This window comes from Sinocyclocheilus anshuiensis, unplaced genomic scaffold, assembly GCF_001515605.1.
Source record: "Sinocyclocheilus anshuiensis isolate Anshui unplaced genomic scaffold, SAMN03320099.WGS_v1.1 scaffold1392, whole genome shotgun sequence".
In the NCBI taxonomy this organism is placed as follows: Eukaryota; Metazoa; Chordata; class Actinopteri; order Cypriniformes; family Cyprinidae; genus Sinocyclocheilus; species Sinocyclocheilus anshuiensis.
In genome coordinates this window covers 733,269-750,366 of record NW_015542476.1, presented here as the reverse complement: position 1 = coordinate 750,366, position 17,098 = coordinate 733,269, and the positions used below count along the sequence as shown (strand labels likewise).

The following is a 17,098-nucleotide window of genomic DNA, read 5'->3' as shown; positions in this document are numbered from 1 at the left end:
TTTTCTAATCTGGACTAATATATATATATACATGTATATGTATATGCAGGGCCGTTTCTAGCCAATTTGACGCCCTAGGCGATTTGCCTTGCATGCATTTAAAAACATTCCAAAGAGTAAAGTAAAGAGTGAACATTGTAAGTAATAATGTTTTATGTAAACATGAATCAATGAAACTGCAGGTTTCTACAGTAGACAATTTCAGCAGATTTGCTACACTCTGTCAAAGCTTGCCCCATATGTAACAGCAGTTTGCAAGAGTGTTTTGAAAGACTGATAATCTACCATATGGACTACGGGAAATGTTATGGTATTGGTGCAAGCACTAACAATTGGGTAACACAGTGTGGTTTGGCATGTGCTGTAGACAGCAGTGGTCAAATTTAATAACCATTTTAAATTTCTCTCTTTCTGATACAAGCAGATGCCTGTGAGCTTCAGAAGAAATAAAGAGATGAAATTAGAATTAATGTTTTAGTTTATGTAGCCCTTTTAAAATAGGAACTACAGTAGCATATTTACACCTGGATATCAAATAACAGATTATACTATTTTTTTTAATCCATACCTTCAAGCTCAAGTAGGAAATCTTGAAAGAATTCCATGACTTTTGACTCTTTCACTTGTTTAATCGAACCACTTGGGCTCATCTCTGGGGCCAGGTGGGATAAAATGTAATGGGAGTCAACCTAAACATCAAAAAGAAAAGTATAAAAATTGATATTTGTAATTTGTGCCATACAAAAAAAAGTAATGCTTAAAACAGTATTACTACGTACTTTGTCGTCGTATCCTATGACGAAGAGATCATGACACTCCTGTGGCTTTCTCTGCATGACTTTGATAAGATCATATATCTCAAGGCCCTCGCGCAGTTGTTGCAGCATTGGGATGCGTTTTGTTGTGATATGTAGAGCAAGAGCTCTGGCAAAACAAAAATAAAGACCAAAAAAAGTCAAAAGCTTTATATTTAAAAGCAGGGCATTCAAAATTCCAACGCAGATATTACAAGTTCTTTGTATAATTAAAATTAATTCCTTAAATAACTACTATAATGTACGAGTCTGTATATGTAAAAAGACTCATAGTTCCTATCAAACAAGTCTATAATTACAAGTGTGCTATTGCTCAATTTCATTTGCTTCAAATGTACCATATTACAACTCATCATGCATTGTACTGTTAAAAGTTGATACTTGTGTTAATGAACAAACAACTATTTTTTTCTCATTGCTGACTTACCTTAATATGCTCTCCTTGTGGTCAACACTGACTGGTCCAGTGTAGCCACAGTCCAGGATTTCTTTTGTGTAGTTGGACAGGTCAGATGCATCTTCAGTCTACAAGTAAAATGTTACCTTTAATATATATTAACAAGCATGCCTTTCATCCTGGTGGCTAGAGACCGCCCACTGAAATGCAGCTTCACTCGCAAGCAAAACTTTTCAACTCGCAAACAAAAGTTTTAGACCCGCAAAAAAAGACAGCTGTAAAGAGAGCAACATTTGTGGTTTCGTGATTAAAAGTTTTTGAAGTGCACAAAGAAAATTTAAATTTTTTAAAGATTTGCATGCACTACAAATAATTTTGTTATCAACTGCAGGGTTTTTTTGCGATCTTTTATTTTTTAATTACAAAATAATTAGTTTTACTCTCAAACACAGAATTTTTGATTGAATAAAAAAGACACAAAAATGATTCCATAGGGCAACCGCCTAGCTCGCCTATGCCTAGAAACGGCCCTGTGTATGTGTATATGTATATGTATATGTATATGTATATGTATATGTATATATGTATGCTTATTTCTGGGCAGGTAATAGCCAGAAGTGATTGTACATTTAATTGCAGTTCCATTCAGTGGTGCAGGACCTCCCCAGAACACAACCCTCACACTTAGTTCTGGAGACAGGTTTTTTTTTTTTTTAACTTGATTGCCATAAATGTAAGCAAACATTTTAGAGAAAGAAAATGCCGTAGACGTGAATGGAATAAATATCTGAAACTTGACTCAAATAATAAATTTAGTTGATATTGTTTTTCAGTGTCAGGGGTTTAATCAAAACGCTTGACAATTTTATGAATACTTTATTTCATTATTATTAAAAATTAAAATAAAATAAAAATGACATTTTACCATTTAAAATTCAATTATATTCTGGTCACATCATAATGCTAAACTATCAGGTAACCTTCCTATTCTTTTTGAGATTCTGTGCTGCAATTGTTCTTTACCCATAACCATTATATGTTTATTATTACCATTATAATGTGTAATTTGAATTGCAGTGCCAGACCCGCAATCATGGTGTTCTCTCTCATTATTTCTAAAAATACACTATTGTATTGCAGATTGCAGGTTTTATTTACTACAAGTGCATTTTACTTTGAAGTACAAAGGAATAGAGCTCTCAATGGTTTTCTACAGAGCTCTGCATCACACGCTATTTAAGAATAGGTCCAGTGTTAGGCCCAAACATAGGTACATGACAGAAAATTTATACTGAAAATAATTGGGGGAAAAACTAGCAGTCTGCAGAATAATTGGGCTCCAGTCTCCACCTGTAGCACATCTTACCAAAACTCCAGTGTGGCAAGGAACTGAGATCTCCACACCAAAGCTACAGGCAGTTTTCATTTTCTTCAAGGCACTGCCTATAAATAACTGCATCACATCTCATCTTCAAATGAAAACAGATTTATTGCTTCAATTTGGATACTGTGAAAGATATGTCTGTCTTCACTGTTTGCAAAGTCTTATGTTACACGAAAATGACCAAAATTCAATAAGCCCTCAAGCCTGATATCTGCATGGGCTTTATTAGTTAGGCTAAATACCACAGAAACATTTACAAATCATTAATAAATAATACTGAATGTTTTCAGAATGTGGTTGGCAAATGGTAAACACAAATTCCGCTCCTTTGGCTTCTTAATTTTTTAGAGTTACTCAAACCCACTGACAAAGTGTAAGATATTAAATGATAAAACGGGGGCTATGTATCAGCAAATAAAAACTTCATTGTAACTTCTTTCTTTTTGTCCCTTTAAGAGATGGCGTACAGATATATGGTCTATATTGTGGTGCTCCCCAAAGTACTGATCTGCTGTCACTGCTGCTGCTGAATGGAATGTTTTTTGAACGCTCTTACAGAATGCTGCTAACTAACATCTAAAAAAAACCTGCATGGTGTACATGATTTGGGTAAGTCTTACAGGCAATACTAAATCTGCAGTATGTAAAAGTTGCTGATTCTAAACGTGTGTTATCTACAGGATATCTGAAATAATTAGAAAATATATTGAGTCTATTTTAAATAAATAGCAACAGTGTTGATCCAACCGCCAAATAACAAAAGGAGACTACAAAGAAGCTAGAATTAATAAACACAGAGACACTCATGCATATAAACACTGTAAGAAAAAAAATCCATAGAAAACGGAGAATGGCAGAAAATTACCTTTTCCATTAAGTTTAAAGATATTTCCTTCAACCATAAACACAATGCAGTGCGTAATGTGGGTAAAAAAAAACACCTGTGAAAAAATCTATACAAAAATTCATCCATATTAACATGGGACACTGATACATTTTACAGACTGAATTCACAATTTGCTATTTTGCTGTACTGCTATACTGAATTAAACATCAACAGTGAAACATAATTTACACCTCCATTTCTTCACCCTAATACTGTGGTAAATGCAACACTATTTTGGGACAGTAAGATGTTAATTTGAACCTGTTCATGCACTACTGCCAACATTACCTATTACAATACCAGCAAGTATGAACAAACACAGCAGTTCTGTAAAAAAGTAAAAAAGATAGGCAGTGGGGGATAATTATGTCAATTCAGCTGTATGATCAAATATAAATCAAAGAAGAAAAGTATTTTTTACTCTTATCAGGTGCAGACAATGATCTGTGTCAGTCGTCTTTTGTAATTTGCTTATAAAATGTTGTCATTATTGTGTCTGGTCAGTAATTTGACAATTTTACTTTCATTCATTGTGTTGTGAATGAGTGAGTTCAACAGTGAGTTCTTAAATGGGTTCCTGGACCACCAGCAGGCCCACAGTGCTAGAAATAGTGTGAAGGAAACAGTTCAGTCTTTTGCACAAATTAGGATTGCACGAGTATGTGTGTGTTTCCCATAACAGTTATAGTGCAATATTTGTAGCTTTATGTTTAAATGTGCCTATACAGCACATGCGTACATACTACGTTTTCCAGCCTAAAGGATAAATGTTCAGATGCAATCCAGAATCCACCTGTCATCATATTGGTAAGGTCTGCATATTTTTTATCTTCCAGCTTCTTCAGCTTTGTTTAGCCTATATAATGCCATCTTCCCATGCATTAATTAATCAGTTTGTTTCTTAGTATTCAACTTAGTGTGAGAGTCACTGCACTCTCAGAAAAAAGAGTGCAGAAGCCAATTTCAGTAGTATTTATTCTCTCATGTTGAAAATTTAAACATAATCAAAATTAAACCACTTTTCCTAGTGGTTTTGAAGTACTTGATGTTCTTCTACACATGTGATTCATTAAACACACATCACTTTAACAAGCCGGTGGGCGTTTGGACTCACTTAGACTCTTAATTGACTGGCAATATGTGAAGTGCAACACTGCTTCATTAAATATCACCCTGGCAGTATTACATTGTTTTTTAGGCAATGGCTTTTTCAGAACATGTTCCAGAAAAACTCTCTAAGCTGTAGATTTGATACGCTACCTGTCAACAGTTTTTCTGATGCCCATTGGCTTAGAGCGTTACTGTGAAGCCAGAGAGTGATTGCTTTTTTTTATTTTTTTATTTTTTTAATGTGTAAGTGTATAATTCCATGCATTTTCAAAGTCTGAAATGAAATGAGAAATATTGCACACAGTGTTAAAAGTTTAATGTTAGTGTCCTCCTTGTGAGGGATATGGTAAACATGTTTTTGGCTTGCTGTGCAATGGTTCACCCCAGACCACTTAATTAATGGATATTTATTAATTTATTATGATATAGATACAGTGCCTTGTGAAAGTATTCATACCTCTTAATTTGTTACACGTTTTATGTTGCTGCCTTATATGTTAAGCTACTTTAAATTACTTTTTTTTCTAATTTTCTCTCTCAATTCCCTTTTCTGGGACACTTAAGCATTTGTAACGCTTCCCAATGTGTAGACAGGAAATCACATAGGGTGTTGCATATTTAAAGTGATTTTAATCTCTGTAAAATAGATCAAGTTTCAGTAACAGCAATCGCTCGTGTCATCATGTAAAGCCACTCAAGTGAAATCTCACTCTTGAACTCCCACTATACATAATACACGTTTAAACAACTAATATTACAGTATCTCTACAACATTATCGTTAAACAACAAAATATAACATAAATACAATATATGCAATATAACAATTTCGTATTCCATGTGAACTCATGTGAACCCCCATGCAAACTTGCTAATCATTGGATAACACGGTTAATATAATAGACATGGGCCCTGTCCCAAATGCAGGGATGGATTATGACGCATTAAAGATTAAAGGCCCCCTTCGGTATTTTTTCCTTTTTTATTCGAAATATCTCCAAACGATTCTCAAATATGTGTAAGTAAATTTTGCATCTTTATAGGTCATGTTAGTTGAACTATAATGGGCGATGGGCAAAGTAGCCTAATAAGTGTTAGTGTAAAGATGGGGATACTGCAATTAACAGTATTTATTTATAATGTGCAATAATTGTATTTATGGGCTACCACTTAATAGGTGCAATAATTTGATTTAGATGCCGCTAATCACCATGTGCATTATCAATATCTATATGCCGCTGTCAATTCCTTTTAGTGCTATATTTTTAATGTAGCCTATGCTGTAGCATCTTTCATTATATTTTTATATATTTTATATTTTTATACTGATTCTGTACAGTAGGAGGCTACATGTTTTAGTTAGTACAGTATTTATAAGCCAGTGGAACGGAATTCCGTTCATATGTGCACTCTGTGTGTACAGTTGAAGGACAATAAAGCTATACCTACCTACTATCTATTAATTACGCATAAAACCCATCTTAAACAAAAACCCAAGAAACAAAGTCACCTACATCTTGGATGCCCTGGGGGTGAGCAGATAAACATCAAATCAGACTTTATGCCATTGACAGGGTAATCAGCTGATCATAGACTGACAGAGGCATTGAGAAACTATTCATAGACTTAGGCTCTACACCCAAATGTATGCCATGGAGCACAATTAGATCACAATATGGTCAAGGGAGGCAAAAGAGACACTGCTTCCTTCTGAAACTTTATCCACTGTATGGCAGTATTCATTTTATTTTCTCATCTGAAGTTTTACATTTACATTTACACATTTACGCAAGTTTTCTGTGTGTAAGGAGAGAGGATTTAGCTCAGGCCATCCAAGCTTGAAAATTCTCAATATACTTAAGTTTAAAAACAAAGTACATGTTCAAATTGGCCAGAAGATTTTTTTTTTCTTCAAATAATTTTTAACTTTTTGTTCCTTCCTGCTATGCTGGAAACCACACGTGTTATGAAAGATGACTGTTTTTCACTTGACTGAACATAGCTTTTGTCTTTTAATGATATTTGATATGTATACAAAACAAATAATAAAAAAAATAAAATAAAGGTGAATAACTATATTTTATATGTAAAGTATAATTATTCAAACTTATAATCACTGGCTTGTCACTCACCATAAAGGTTTCACCTTACTCAGCTGACTAGCAAAACAGGGTGAATGTCAAAAGGTTTAATAATATCAACCATTGTGATGACAAGAGTTATTATATGTAACGTGATGGTGTTGAGACAAGCGAAATTGAAGTGACAACTGCTGACACTTGTTACGACCACAGAATGAGTGGGTCACCTCCAAAATGTCAATAAAGTTCAAATACTTTGTGATAGATTCCAGATCTGTTCTGAAACAATAGCATGCTGAAGTCAGTCGCGTGTCGTCCTTTTGTTGAAGTTTCCTCTCCAAACATTCTCTCATTTTCAAATTTATACGCTGGTGGAATCCATAGAAACATGAAGACATTTGTTGAAAAATGTTAAAATAATTGCATCACAGATTTTGATATATATATATATATATATATTGACACACACACACACACACACAAAACTGATCATCAGAAGATTTTGGAAAGACTTGGTTATAGAATGTTTTGACATATGTCAAATACCTGCCCTTGTTAGTGAATAGAACATCAGGTTGCTCAGGGACTTGTTTAGTCTGACATGTTCTTGGCACACTGTCATTCCAGCTGCATTCTTTGAATTGTTAAATCAAAAGAAATACTTCTCCTTCTTCCTCTGGCGGTTTGATCCTCAAATACTGAACTGCTATAGGCCTATCTTTCTACAAGGCCTCTTGTTTATATATATATATATATTATATATGTATATGTGTGTGTGTGTGTGTGTTATATATATATATATATATATATATAAAACTTTGCTACATGTACTGTGTTAGGCTAACCGAGACTTGTCATTTGCACTTACATATTGTTGCTCTTTTGTTCGTATTAATTGCTTCTATTATCCTCATTTGTAAGTTGCTTTGGATAAAAGTGTCTGCTAAATGATTAAATGTAAATGTTTGAAAAACACTTTGTTCCTCTCAGATCTGATTTTGTTGATGTTGTGTGTGTGTGTGTGTGTGTGTGTAGTATTGTACATTTTGAGTTATATCTGTTGGGAGATATTTCTTCAAATTTAAGTATAGTGCTATTTATGTAAATATGGCAGATAAATAGCCAATAACTGTATTACAAATTTTTCGGCAAAATTAAAATAGAGTATGGGTCACCATACTTGGCCACACGTCACGTCACTTCACTTTTCACTTTTTTTTATTATTCATTCACATTCACACTCAATTTTCAGCTTTCCAGCGGTGTAGAGGACTCAAGGAGTGGAAGGCAATCGGACGCTGAGGTTGCTTTGTTCCTTCTTGATCGGTGAGTTACGTTGATTTTGCGTTTTCACACAACTATACCTTTTGAATTTGAAGATCAGGGTAAATTTAACTTATGTTGTCTTCTGGGAAACATGTAAGTATCTTCTGTAGCTTCTGAAGGACAGTACTAAATGAACAAATATGATATTTAGGCAAAATAAGAAAAATTTACACATCTTAATTCTGTTCAAAGTTTTCCCCCCCGGCTCTTAATGCATGGTTTTTCCTTCTGGAGCATCAGTGAGCGTTTGAACCTTCTGTAATATTTGCATATGAGTCCCTCAGTTGATGGATCTCAAAATCATACAGTCATTGTTGGAAAGGGTTCAAATACACAAAAACAGCTGTGGATCATTCAGGTAACACAGTATTAAGAATCAAGTGCATGTAAACTTTTGAACGGGGTCATTTTTATAAATTCAACTATTATTTTCTCTTGTGGACTGTATGTAAACATCTTTTATGTGAAATATCTTATTCAGGTCAGTACTAAATAAACAATAACATGCATTTTGTATGATCCCTCTTATTTTGTTAAAATAATTAACATTTTGCAGATTCTGCAAGGTGTATGTAAACTTTTGACTTCAACTGTAAATAAAAATTAAATTAATTTAAATAATACTTACAAAAAACTGCCTTGTGACAGCAGTGCCCTTCCCAGGGTGCAAAGACAAGTGGACCACACTGTAGAGCCTCTATGTGTAGAGCTGCAAGAAATCAAGTAAATTTGATTCAATAATGTGTTAGCCTACTTGTTGACGATGTATGGGCTAAAATCACATAGACTGTGTTGCCTATAACGTTACATGTGTATTTCATACAATCCAACAATACATCAAAGTTATTTAAAAAAAAATCATATTATGCTTGACATTGCTGAAGTTTTTGGCATGCATTTTACTTGTCTTTGTTGTCTGATAGATCATTAGTATCTGATAAAAGTAATTGACCACTAATCATATTTTTATTATCATAATAATTTTTATCGATCACCATGCTACAGAACTGGTCTCCCGCCTAAATAGCTAATAACCTGGTACAAATATCTCTGACCCCAAACCACCTATTTACATCGCAAGTGAAACTGTATTTCTCAACCATGTCTAAGTAAGTGACTAATTAAAGATGTCCAGTACAGTTATTTACCGCGACCGCTGCCATCATTCGTGAAGCGGACTGCAAATATAAGTTAGATATTTTTGCGCACCGCAAATGTAGGCCTATGTCTAAAAAAGTGCTCGTTTTTGTCAGTCCCTTACCAAAAAGTAGTATACTTCGTTTATTTTATTAAGTATACTTAAGTAACACTTGAATGTGGATAAGTTTCATAAATAAAAAATAAAGAAATAAACAACATTTTGAACAAAAAGCTGAAAAAAGACTATGAATTGGATTCAGAATGATAATCAAAACGTAGATAGAGTCGATCAACACCCCAAAGCTTGACAGTCATTATTACCTCTTCATGGGTCGACATTGCATCAACTTTACACAGTTTTGATGCTGTTTTATGTCTGATGATCGTGTTAGATTACATGTGGAAGCATCTGTTGTTTCGGTTTCTTCTTTACTTGTGTTTTTGGAAATTCTGTACAGAAAATGTGTACTAGCGCGCCCTACAGTATAACAATGAAAACACGGATTCTAGGAACACAAGTATAGCTCAAATATATTTAGACTTTTTCTAAGTAGGCTATAAGTCAAGTATACTTAAATGTCATTTTAAGTATATTTCTGAGAAGTACATAAAGCCCATTTCTGAGAAGTACATAAAAAGTAGACTAAAAGTATACTTTCCTATTTTTTAGTTTAAAATAAGTATACTAATAGCACACTTGAAAAAACTTCTTTTTCGTAAGGGGTGTCAGGCTCAATTCGGACAACATTATAAAAGGGATTCCTAGAGAGATAGATAATTGTTTTATCGTAATATCCCTTTTGTTTAAACTCAAACTGCCTTTATCGATCTCCTCAAACCCAGCAGACTCCATTGACAAACACGGTCATTTTACCTCGCATACCATAGTAAAGCAAGCTTCATTCAAACTCGACAGAAACAAAATAAAATTCACCAAAATGGTATGGGTTTGTCTTTCCGCAGTTCCAACAATCATCGACACTAGTTTTGGTCGAAATAAACCATAAGCTAATTCACTAGATGTGAAAATGTCAGGAGAGCAGAGGTGAAACAGCGCGTAACTTAACTCAGCAGAGTAGTATTTTACTGTAATGGATAACTGTGGTATTGTACTGTAGGTTTTTACAGTAGTGTGCTAAATCTACAGCAATTTCTAACAGTGTATTATGATTGATTGTATGAAGACTGTAATTGATTCTTTTTGTATGTTATGTAATTTTATGTAGGCCTATGTATTTATTTATTTATTTATTTATTCTCTCTTTATCTTCTCTGGATATGTTTGTCAATTGCCAGTTGAGTAACTGGTCTATTATTGATTGATTGAATACATTTGTGTTGATATGTGAAGAATCAGATGTTTAGATTAATAGTTTAAATAGAATGTGAACACTGAGGAAGGTCTTGCATGACCAAAACGTTTGTTGGTTTTAAAATGCACTGAGCACCTTTTTTGTACTTTGTAAAGAAGATTACTAGTAATCACATGCCAACATACTAGCAAACGAATTTCAAGTATTGAGTTGTTTACTCTTTTTCGTTGAATTTAAAATATATTTTTGCCACTCTCTTCTAACACTGAAATCCTTAGAAGGCTAGAGCCACAAATTCAGTTGGATACATAATTTTTCAAAATCACACTATTTAATAATTTAATATTTTAATAATACTTCATATTTAAATTAAAAAATTTTTTTTTTTGTTTACTTTTTTTCACAAATGGCAACTTTTATAAACTGTATTACTATTTTTTTTATTTTAAAGACATTTTAACATTGTAAACAGAAATAAAGGTGTTCTTGTGCACTTATTCTGCATGCTTTCCTAATAAAAGCATGGCACTATAGCAACGCCTATCATGGGTTTGATTTCCAATAAAATTAGCATCCATGAACTGATAAAAATGTACAGCATCAATGCAGTGTAAGATTCTGATAATTCAGATAAAAAACATCTGCCAAATGCATTTTTTCCTACTATGGAAGTCACTGTCAACTGTTTGGTTACCAACATTCTTCAAGATACTTTCTTTTGTGCTCAACAGAAGAAAGAAATTCATTCATGTGTGGTACAGCTTGAGGATGAGTAAATGATAACAGAATTTTCATTTTTGGGTGAGCTATCCCTTTAAGAAGGACATCATCTATCTCCTATTACTGTACCTATTAATAGTGGCCTATCTGTAAGTTCTCAGATTTATAGTCTGCTTGCAAAAATTGAAAAATGCAAAAAAAAAACAAAAAAAACATTTGATTTACTGGTGCAGCTGCTGCTGTTTTGTCTCTGTACTAGTTTTTGATATGTTCCCGCTTCTGCACATGGAGCTTTAACTACTGCAACTTTAGTTTGTTGGCGCCATCTTGTGGTTTAGTGGAATGCTCTCATGCAGATCATGTGTCTTTAGGAAAACAGTCATTGGTTACACTTAAAAATAAAGGTTTCAAAAAATGTATAGGTAGGTTATAGGTATAGTTTTTGAAGCGTTTATGATTTCCACTAATTCTAAGAACCTTTAATTACATATGATATCACAGAAAAGATTCTATAGAATATATGTTTCTTTACAAATCCATACGTGGTGCTTTAAATAACCCACTTAAAGGGATAGTTCACCCAAAAAAGAAAATGTCCCCATGATTTACTCACCCTCAAGGCATCCTATATGTAAATGACTTTCTTCTTTCAGACGAATGCAATCGGAGTTATATTGAAAAATGTCTTGGCTCTTCCAAGCTTTATAATGGCAGTGAATGGGTGTTATTTTTCAATAGTCCAAAAGAAGTTCAATAAAGCACATCCATTCATCATAAAAAGTGTCCCACGCGGCTCCGGGGGTGAATAAAGGCGAGTAAATAATTGGGTAATTTTCATTTCTGGGTGAACTATCACTTTAAAACTTTTACCTATTACTTAAACCTTATCATTTTTCCCGCATGACACCTAGAACAAATACATAGATCTGAAGAACTTGTAATGCCTATTGCACAGGCTCACTTTTTTAATATTTAAAGAATTATATATGCAATTTTTAAAAAATCAATCAAAATGATTCTTGATAAGAGGGTACTAACATTAAGTTGCTGTAAAGAATCAGTTAAGAACCTTAATTTTTAAAAGTGTTCCATTTTCCCCAGGAAAAGCCATATATTATATACAGTATTCATAATGGGTCATTGTGCTCTGTGATGCAACATTAAAATGGCCTTATAAATAATAAATGTTTAATCAAATCTTAATGTTAAGAAATCACTATAAGGTGACTTCATCACTGATCTGTCTAAATTATTACAAAAACTGGAAAATAAAGTGCATTTTGGACTACTGTAAAGACTTTTAAGCTAAAGAAAAAACTTTTAAAAAGAGTACACCATGTAAATAACATGTTAATATGAACATTAGGAGTAACTTTTGCAGTCGATGATGATGGACAACTTATTAAAATCATTTAGCTTTTTTCTAATACGTTTCAAATACAAAATGACTGCAACTTCCAAGCAACAGCTTCATAAAAACCTTTGCTTAGTCTAACAACAACTTCTATAAATGGTAGAACTATTACAAATGGCTACCACAATGGCTCTAACAACCATTACAAATAGCTAAATTTTCCTCTATTCTTCACCAGTTTTTTCCTAACCTGAATTAATTGCCCTCTTAAACTATTTTCTATATTTTGATGAATTCTTTCTATTGTTATGAAACACATTAAGGAGTATTTGTATAGGACAATTTGGTCAGGAACTTTTTATTTTTATTTCTCTCATGGGAAATAAATATTGCTTGCATGTTGCTTCTCCACTGCTCAGCTCATTAATCAAACCAACATTTTTTTTTTTTTACCACTAACAGCCTGCTAACACAATAATTCCAATTTATTTATTCTTTTGATACTGCCAGCTATTGCACAATTCATACAATTCATTCTCAACTTCAGTTTTTCAATTTAAAAAGTGCTATTCATGAATCAATGTAACAAGACATCGGTTATACCACTGTAAAATAAAGCATTTAGAAAGCCAGATTACTAAATTAACAGGAACTCAATGCTTACTTGTTGCTCTGCTTAGAGTACAGATCTCATAAAACCTGCTTTAAAAAGGCAAAATATCCTAATGTAAATCTGAAATATAACACACACAACAGCTTTTGATTATCTTCAAAGCAAATAAGAGGAAACTGATTCACATTATCTCCTGCAATTTCATAAAAATGTTTATTTTTGTACGACGAGGTCTCAAACTTTCTTGCCCTTTCACATCATATAAACCACATACATTTTAATTTCAAGAATCTGTCCACAAGCACACCACATCTCCCATCCATCATAAACTGAACACACAAACGTGACAGCATCATCAATAGGTGCCTCTCTTTGAGGGCAGTATCTGATCTGTCACCAAAGAATACATCGCCATCATGCCCCAAACTCCTCTATGTACAGATAGTTAAGATCCTGTGATAACTAAAGAAAGATAAAGAACTGCTGGATAAAAATGTTCCTTTTTTTTTTTTTTTTTTTTAAGATGTTGACAGTGAATGAAGGAAAGGGAAATGTACAAAGAGGGGATGACAAAGTGCTCATATAGTCACAAAAACCACTGATTAAAAATTCTCTGAAACAGACATAATAGCTTGCAAATTTAGCACCGCTTAAACCATCTTGAAAGATTGAATGCATCCATTTAAATGATCATACAATATCATAATATGTCATACTATCATTTTTCCATCCTTGCGGAAAAAAGAGTGAAAGTTTTCAGGCAGTCTGAACTTATAGACCTTTTTCACCATGATATTATCTACTTTGGGTTTATGACTTATTTACATTTTATAAATACATGAAAACAATGCCAATTTCAGATGTATCACTGCAGAAGCACTGCATTAACAATGTCGTTTTTAGAATACAAAGGTTTTACAAAGGTGTTTTAAGCAACATGTTTTACCATGTTCTTAAAATGGCATACAATGCTCGTTATATGAAGCTGTCATTTGGGGTCTAATTTAATAGTCCTCTTGTGTTATTCTCAAATTCTTTTCCAATGTCTACGTCACTGTTTGTGACCTCCTTTGGGCTGGAATTACTAGGACTGGTTTTATTTTTCTCCTTTTTTTCATCCAACTTGGGATTTGTTGTCTCTGAAACAGAAAAAAAAAGAACGGTTTTTACTTTACATGATGATACTTTATTTTAATAAAAAAATATATATAAAAAATACACACTTTATTATTAATAATTTGCCTGAATTTGATTCATGGATTAAATTTCCACATATTTTAATATGCATTTCATCTCTTAACAGGACAAGCCAAAGATGCATTTTGACTTACGCTCTAGATTTAAAAGACGGCCACCATCTACTTCACTGCTTCCAACAGCATCATTGTCTTCCTCGCTGAGTTCCACTATTCGCTGTCTTGCACTCTCAAAAACAGACTTCAAAACAATGGAGTCCTCAAAAATCTAAGATATAGAGAGACATTTAACAATCTCTACACAATTCACCTTCTTTATTCACTGAGACAAATAGCTTTTTGAAAATATTCAGACCCATTTATCACACCCGTTAAAGGGATAGTTCACCCCAAATGAAAATAGTATGGAAAAAAATACTATGGAAGTCAATGGTTACCTTCAACAGGTTTGGAACAACTTGTGGGTAAGTAAATGATGACGGAGTTTTCATCTTTGAGTGAACTATCCCTTTAAGTACTAAAGTAATAGTTTTAATGTTAAATGCAAATATAAACAGACAGTTTTTTTATGTTAGACAGGCTCTAAGTTTATATATACCCATGTAAGTTAAGAACTTGCAAATAAAACATTCAAAAACACGCAATACCAAAATAAAAAACAAATCTAAAGGTGTGCTCAAAGTGAGAAAATTGGTTCATTGTGTAAATACCATTTGAAAACAGGGAATCCAAAAGAAATTTGAATTCGAAATGTTTTAGAAAAGTATTTTTAAAAGAAGAACATGTTCTTAAGGCACACCTGAGATCCTTCCAGATTAAACGTCTGAGCATTGTGGCACATCTGCATAATATCCTTTTCCAGGTCTGCAATGCACCTGTATTTGTGATTACGCACTCTCTCCTGCATAAACAAAACCAGGAAAGATTCAAAACGATACAAGAACAATGAAAAAGTTATATAAAGAGGCATGCATGTATTTCCTGTGAAACATTTAAATGTTTAATGACAGATTTTCATTGAATCTGCAAAAATATCTGCTTCCTTTATATCACTCTAAAACACAGCCAGCAAAAAACACAACCTGTGTGACAAGAGCAGAATCAATGCATTTTTTGAGCTGAAGTTATGTCAGTGCGGATATACAGTAAGGGGGGGGTTGGTTTGGAAAAAATAAGACAGATAGGACTATGGGATCTCGAATAAACATGCTGATAGGATATTAAATATGGTGTAGCTGAGAACAATTCAAGTTCACCCTGATCCTCCTGAAGTCGACTGGCTTGCGGATGAGCTCATAGTGCTCTGGCACCTCTTTTCTGGAGGGCAGCTGAATGAAACCTTTACTGATCTGTCGGCCCAACCTGTGGAATGGTGATACATTAAAAAAAAAAAAAAAAGAGCTGTTATGCATTTTATGGTGCTGTCTGACAGCACGCATGCACTGACCAGCAAACAAAGGGAATGTGTATGAACTTCAAACAGTTGGCAAAGTTCAATCCTTTTGTTTTAGTGTCACCATTTACATCATGTCACGAAGTAAAAACAGAGTCATCAACAACCAATTAAGTCTGTGTGTTTAACTACTAACGTGTCCTTGTAGTTTATGACCATGTCTACGATGGTGTTCATCTGTTTTGTGAGCTTGGGAGGGTTGGGTGGCAGCTTCTCAGCAGGAGGTCGACCCCGTCGCTTTTTGACCTTCTCCACCACCTCCTGACCAGTCTCAGAGCCCTGGTTACCTTGTTGATCGCGTTTTCGTTTCTTCAAGTTGCTTTCCTCCTCCATAACCTCAGACACTCCGTTTTGGATAGCCTGAGACTGAGGAAAAGACATAATCCATTGAAGAGTGATGAGCAGTACTGGATTTAACAGAAATAAGGATTTTGTACACTCTAAAAAAAGATGGTTCTTTAAAGGTTCTTCTTTACATGCAGTAATGGTTTTATTTAGAACCATCGCATTCTGAAGAACCCTTTCATGCTAAAATGGTTCTTTGTGTTAGAGTTTAGGGTTCTTTATTCCCGCCCTTTTGTTTTTCAAATCTGTAACTGACAAAGCACCTTAATACTGATTTTCTGGAGTTTAGTGATCCAACTACAGACTGTCAACACACTCTCAACAGGTAAATGATTTCATTCTTAAATTTAATTACAAATTTAACTTTAAAAATGTAACTGGCTTAAGTAACATGTTCTTATCTCTCTTTTTTTTTGTTTTGTTTTTGGTCACATATAAGTGTGTGCAGCTCTGCTAAGCTGTGGAAACTTCTCTCCTCTTCTCCACTAAGTAGGTAAAAGCGACAATGAATTTTAAATTCATATTGTTAGATTTTTTAAATTATTTCTTGGGTATAAAGAAATGTATAAACATACCTCATCACAATAAATATTAAAACTATCCCATGACTTTATATCACTTTTTTCTTTTAAGATTGTGAAGGGCTCACTACTGTCAATTTTTGCTTGTGGCCTTCATAAACATAATTGTTTTTACACAAACACATGGACACACTGTAACTCTAAACTAAATTGTGTATTTCAGATGTATCACATCCTACAACCTCATCATCTGCAGAGAAAAATCGCTACTTAATCACACCAAAATGATGGACGTTAAGGCATCATATTGATTGGATTGTGATTGTTTCACTGAAACTTGGTCTTCATCACATCTATTTTTTGTTCTTATTTTGTGTTTTACTTCATGTATTTATTCATGTTCAATGTCAATTGTCATTCATTAATGTATTCAGCTAATAACTGTT

General features: G+C 33.6%; 1 protein-coding gene and 1 pseudogene across 4 annotated transcripts in view; both read right to left on the bottom strand.

Annotated features, from left to right (window-relative positions):
* Positions 1-213: 213 nt before the first annotated feature.
* LOC107693821 (uncharacterized) lies at positions 214-2,638 on the bottom strand (annotated as a pseudogene).
* An 11,450-nt stretch (positions 2,639-14,088) lies between these two features.
* LOC107693829 (probable global transcription activator SNF2L2) overlaps positions 14,089-17,098 on the bottom strand; it is an 8,996-nt gene continuing 5,986 nt past the window's right edge. For all 4 annotated transcript variants that reach the window (XM_016493349.1, XM_016493352.1, XM_016493351.1 and 1 more), the window contains exons 2-6: positions 15,923-16,152; positions 15,590-15,695; positions 15,133-15,234; positions 14,469-14,601; positions 14,089-14,276 (exon numbers count right to left, since the gene is read on the bottom strand). In XM_016493349.1, coding sequence (XP_016348835.1) covers positions 14,137-14,276; positions 14,469-14,601; positions 15,133-15,234; positions 15,590-15,695; positions 15,923-16,152 — 711 coding nt within the window. In that variant the 3' untranslated portion in view covers positions 14,089-14,136. The remainder of the gene's footprint in view (positions 14,277-14,468; positions 14,602-15,132; positions 15,235-15,589; positions 15,696-15,922; positions 16,153-17,098) is intronic.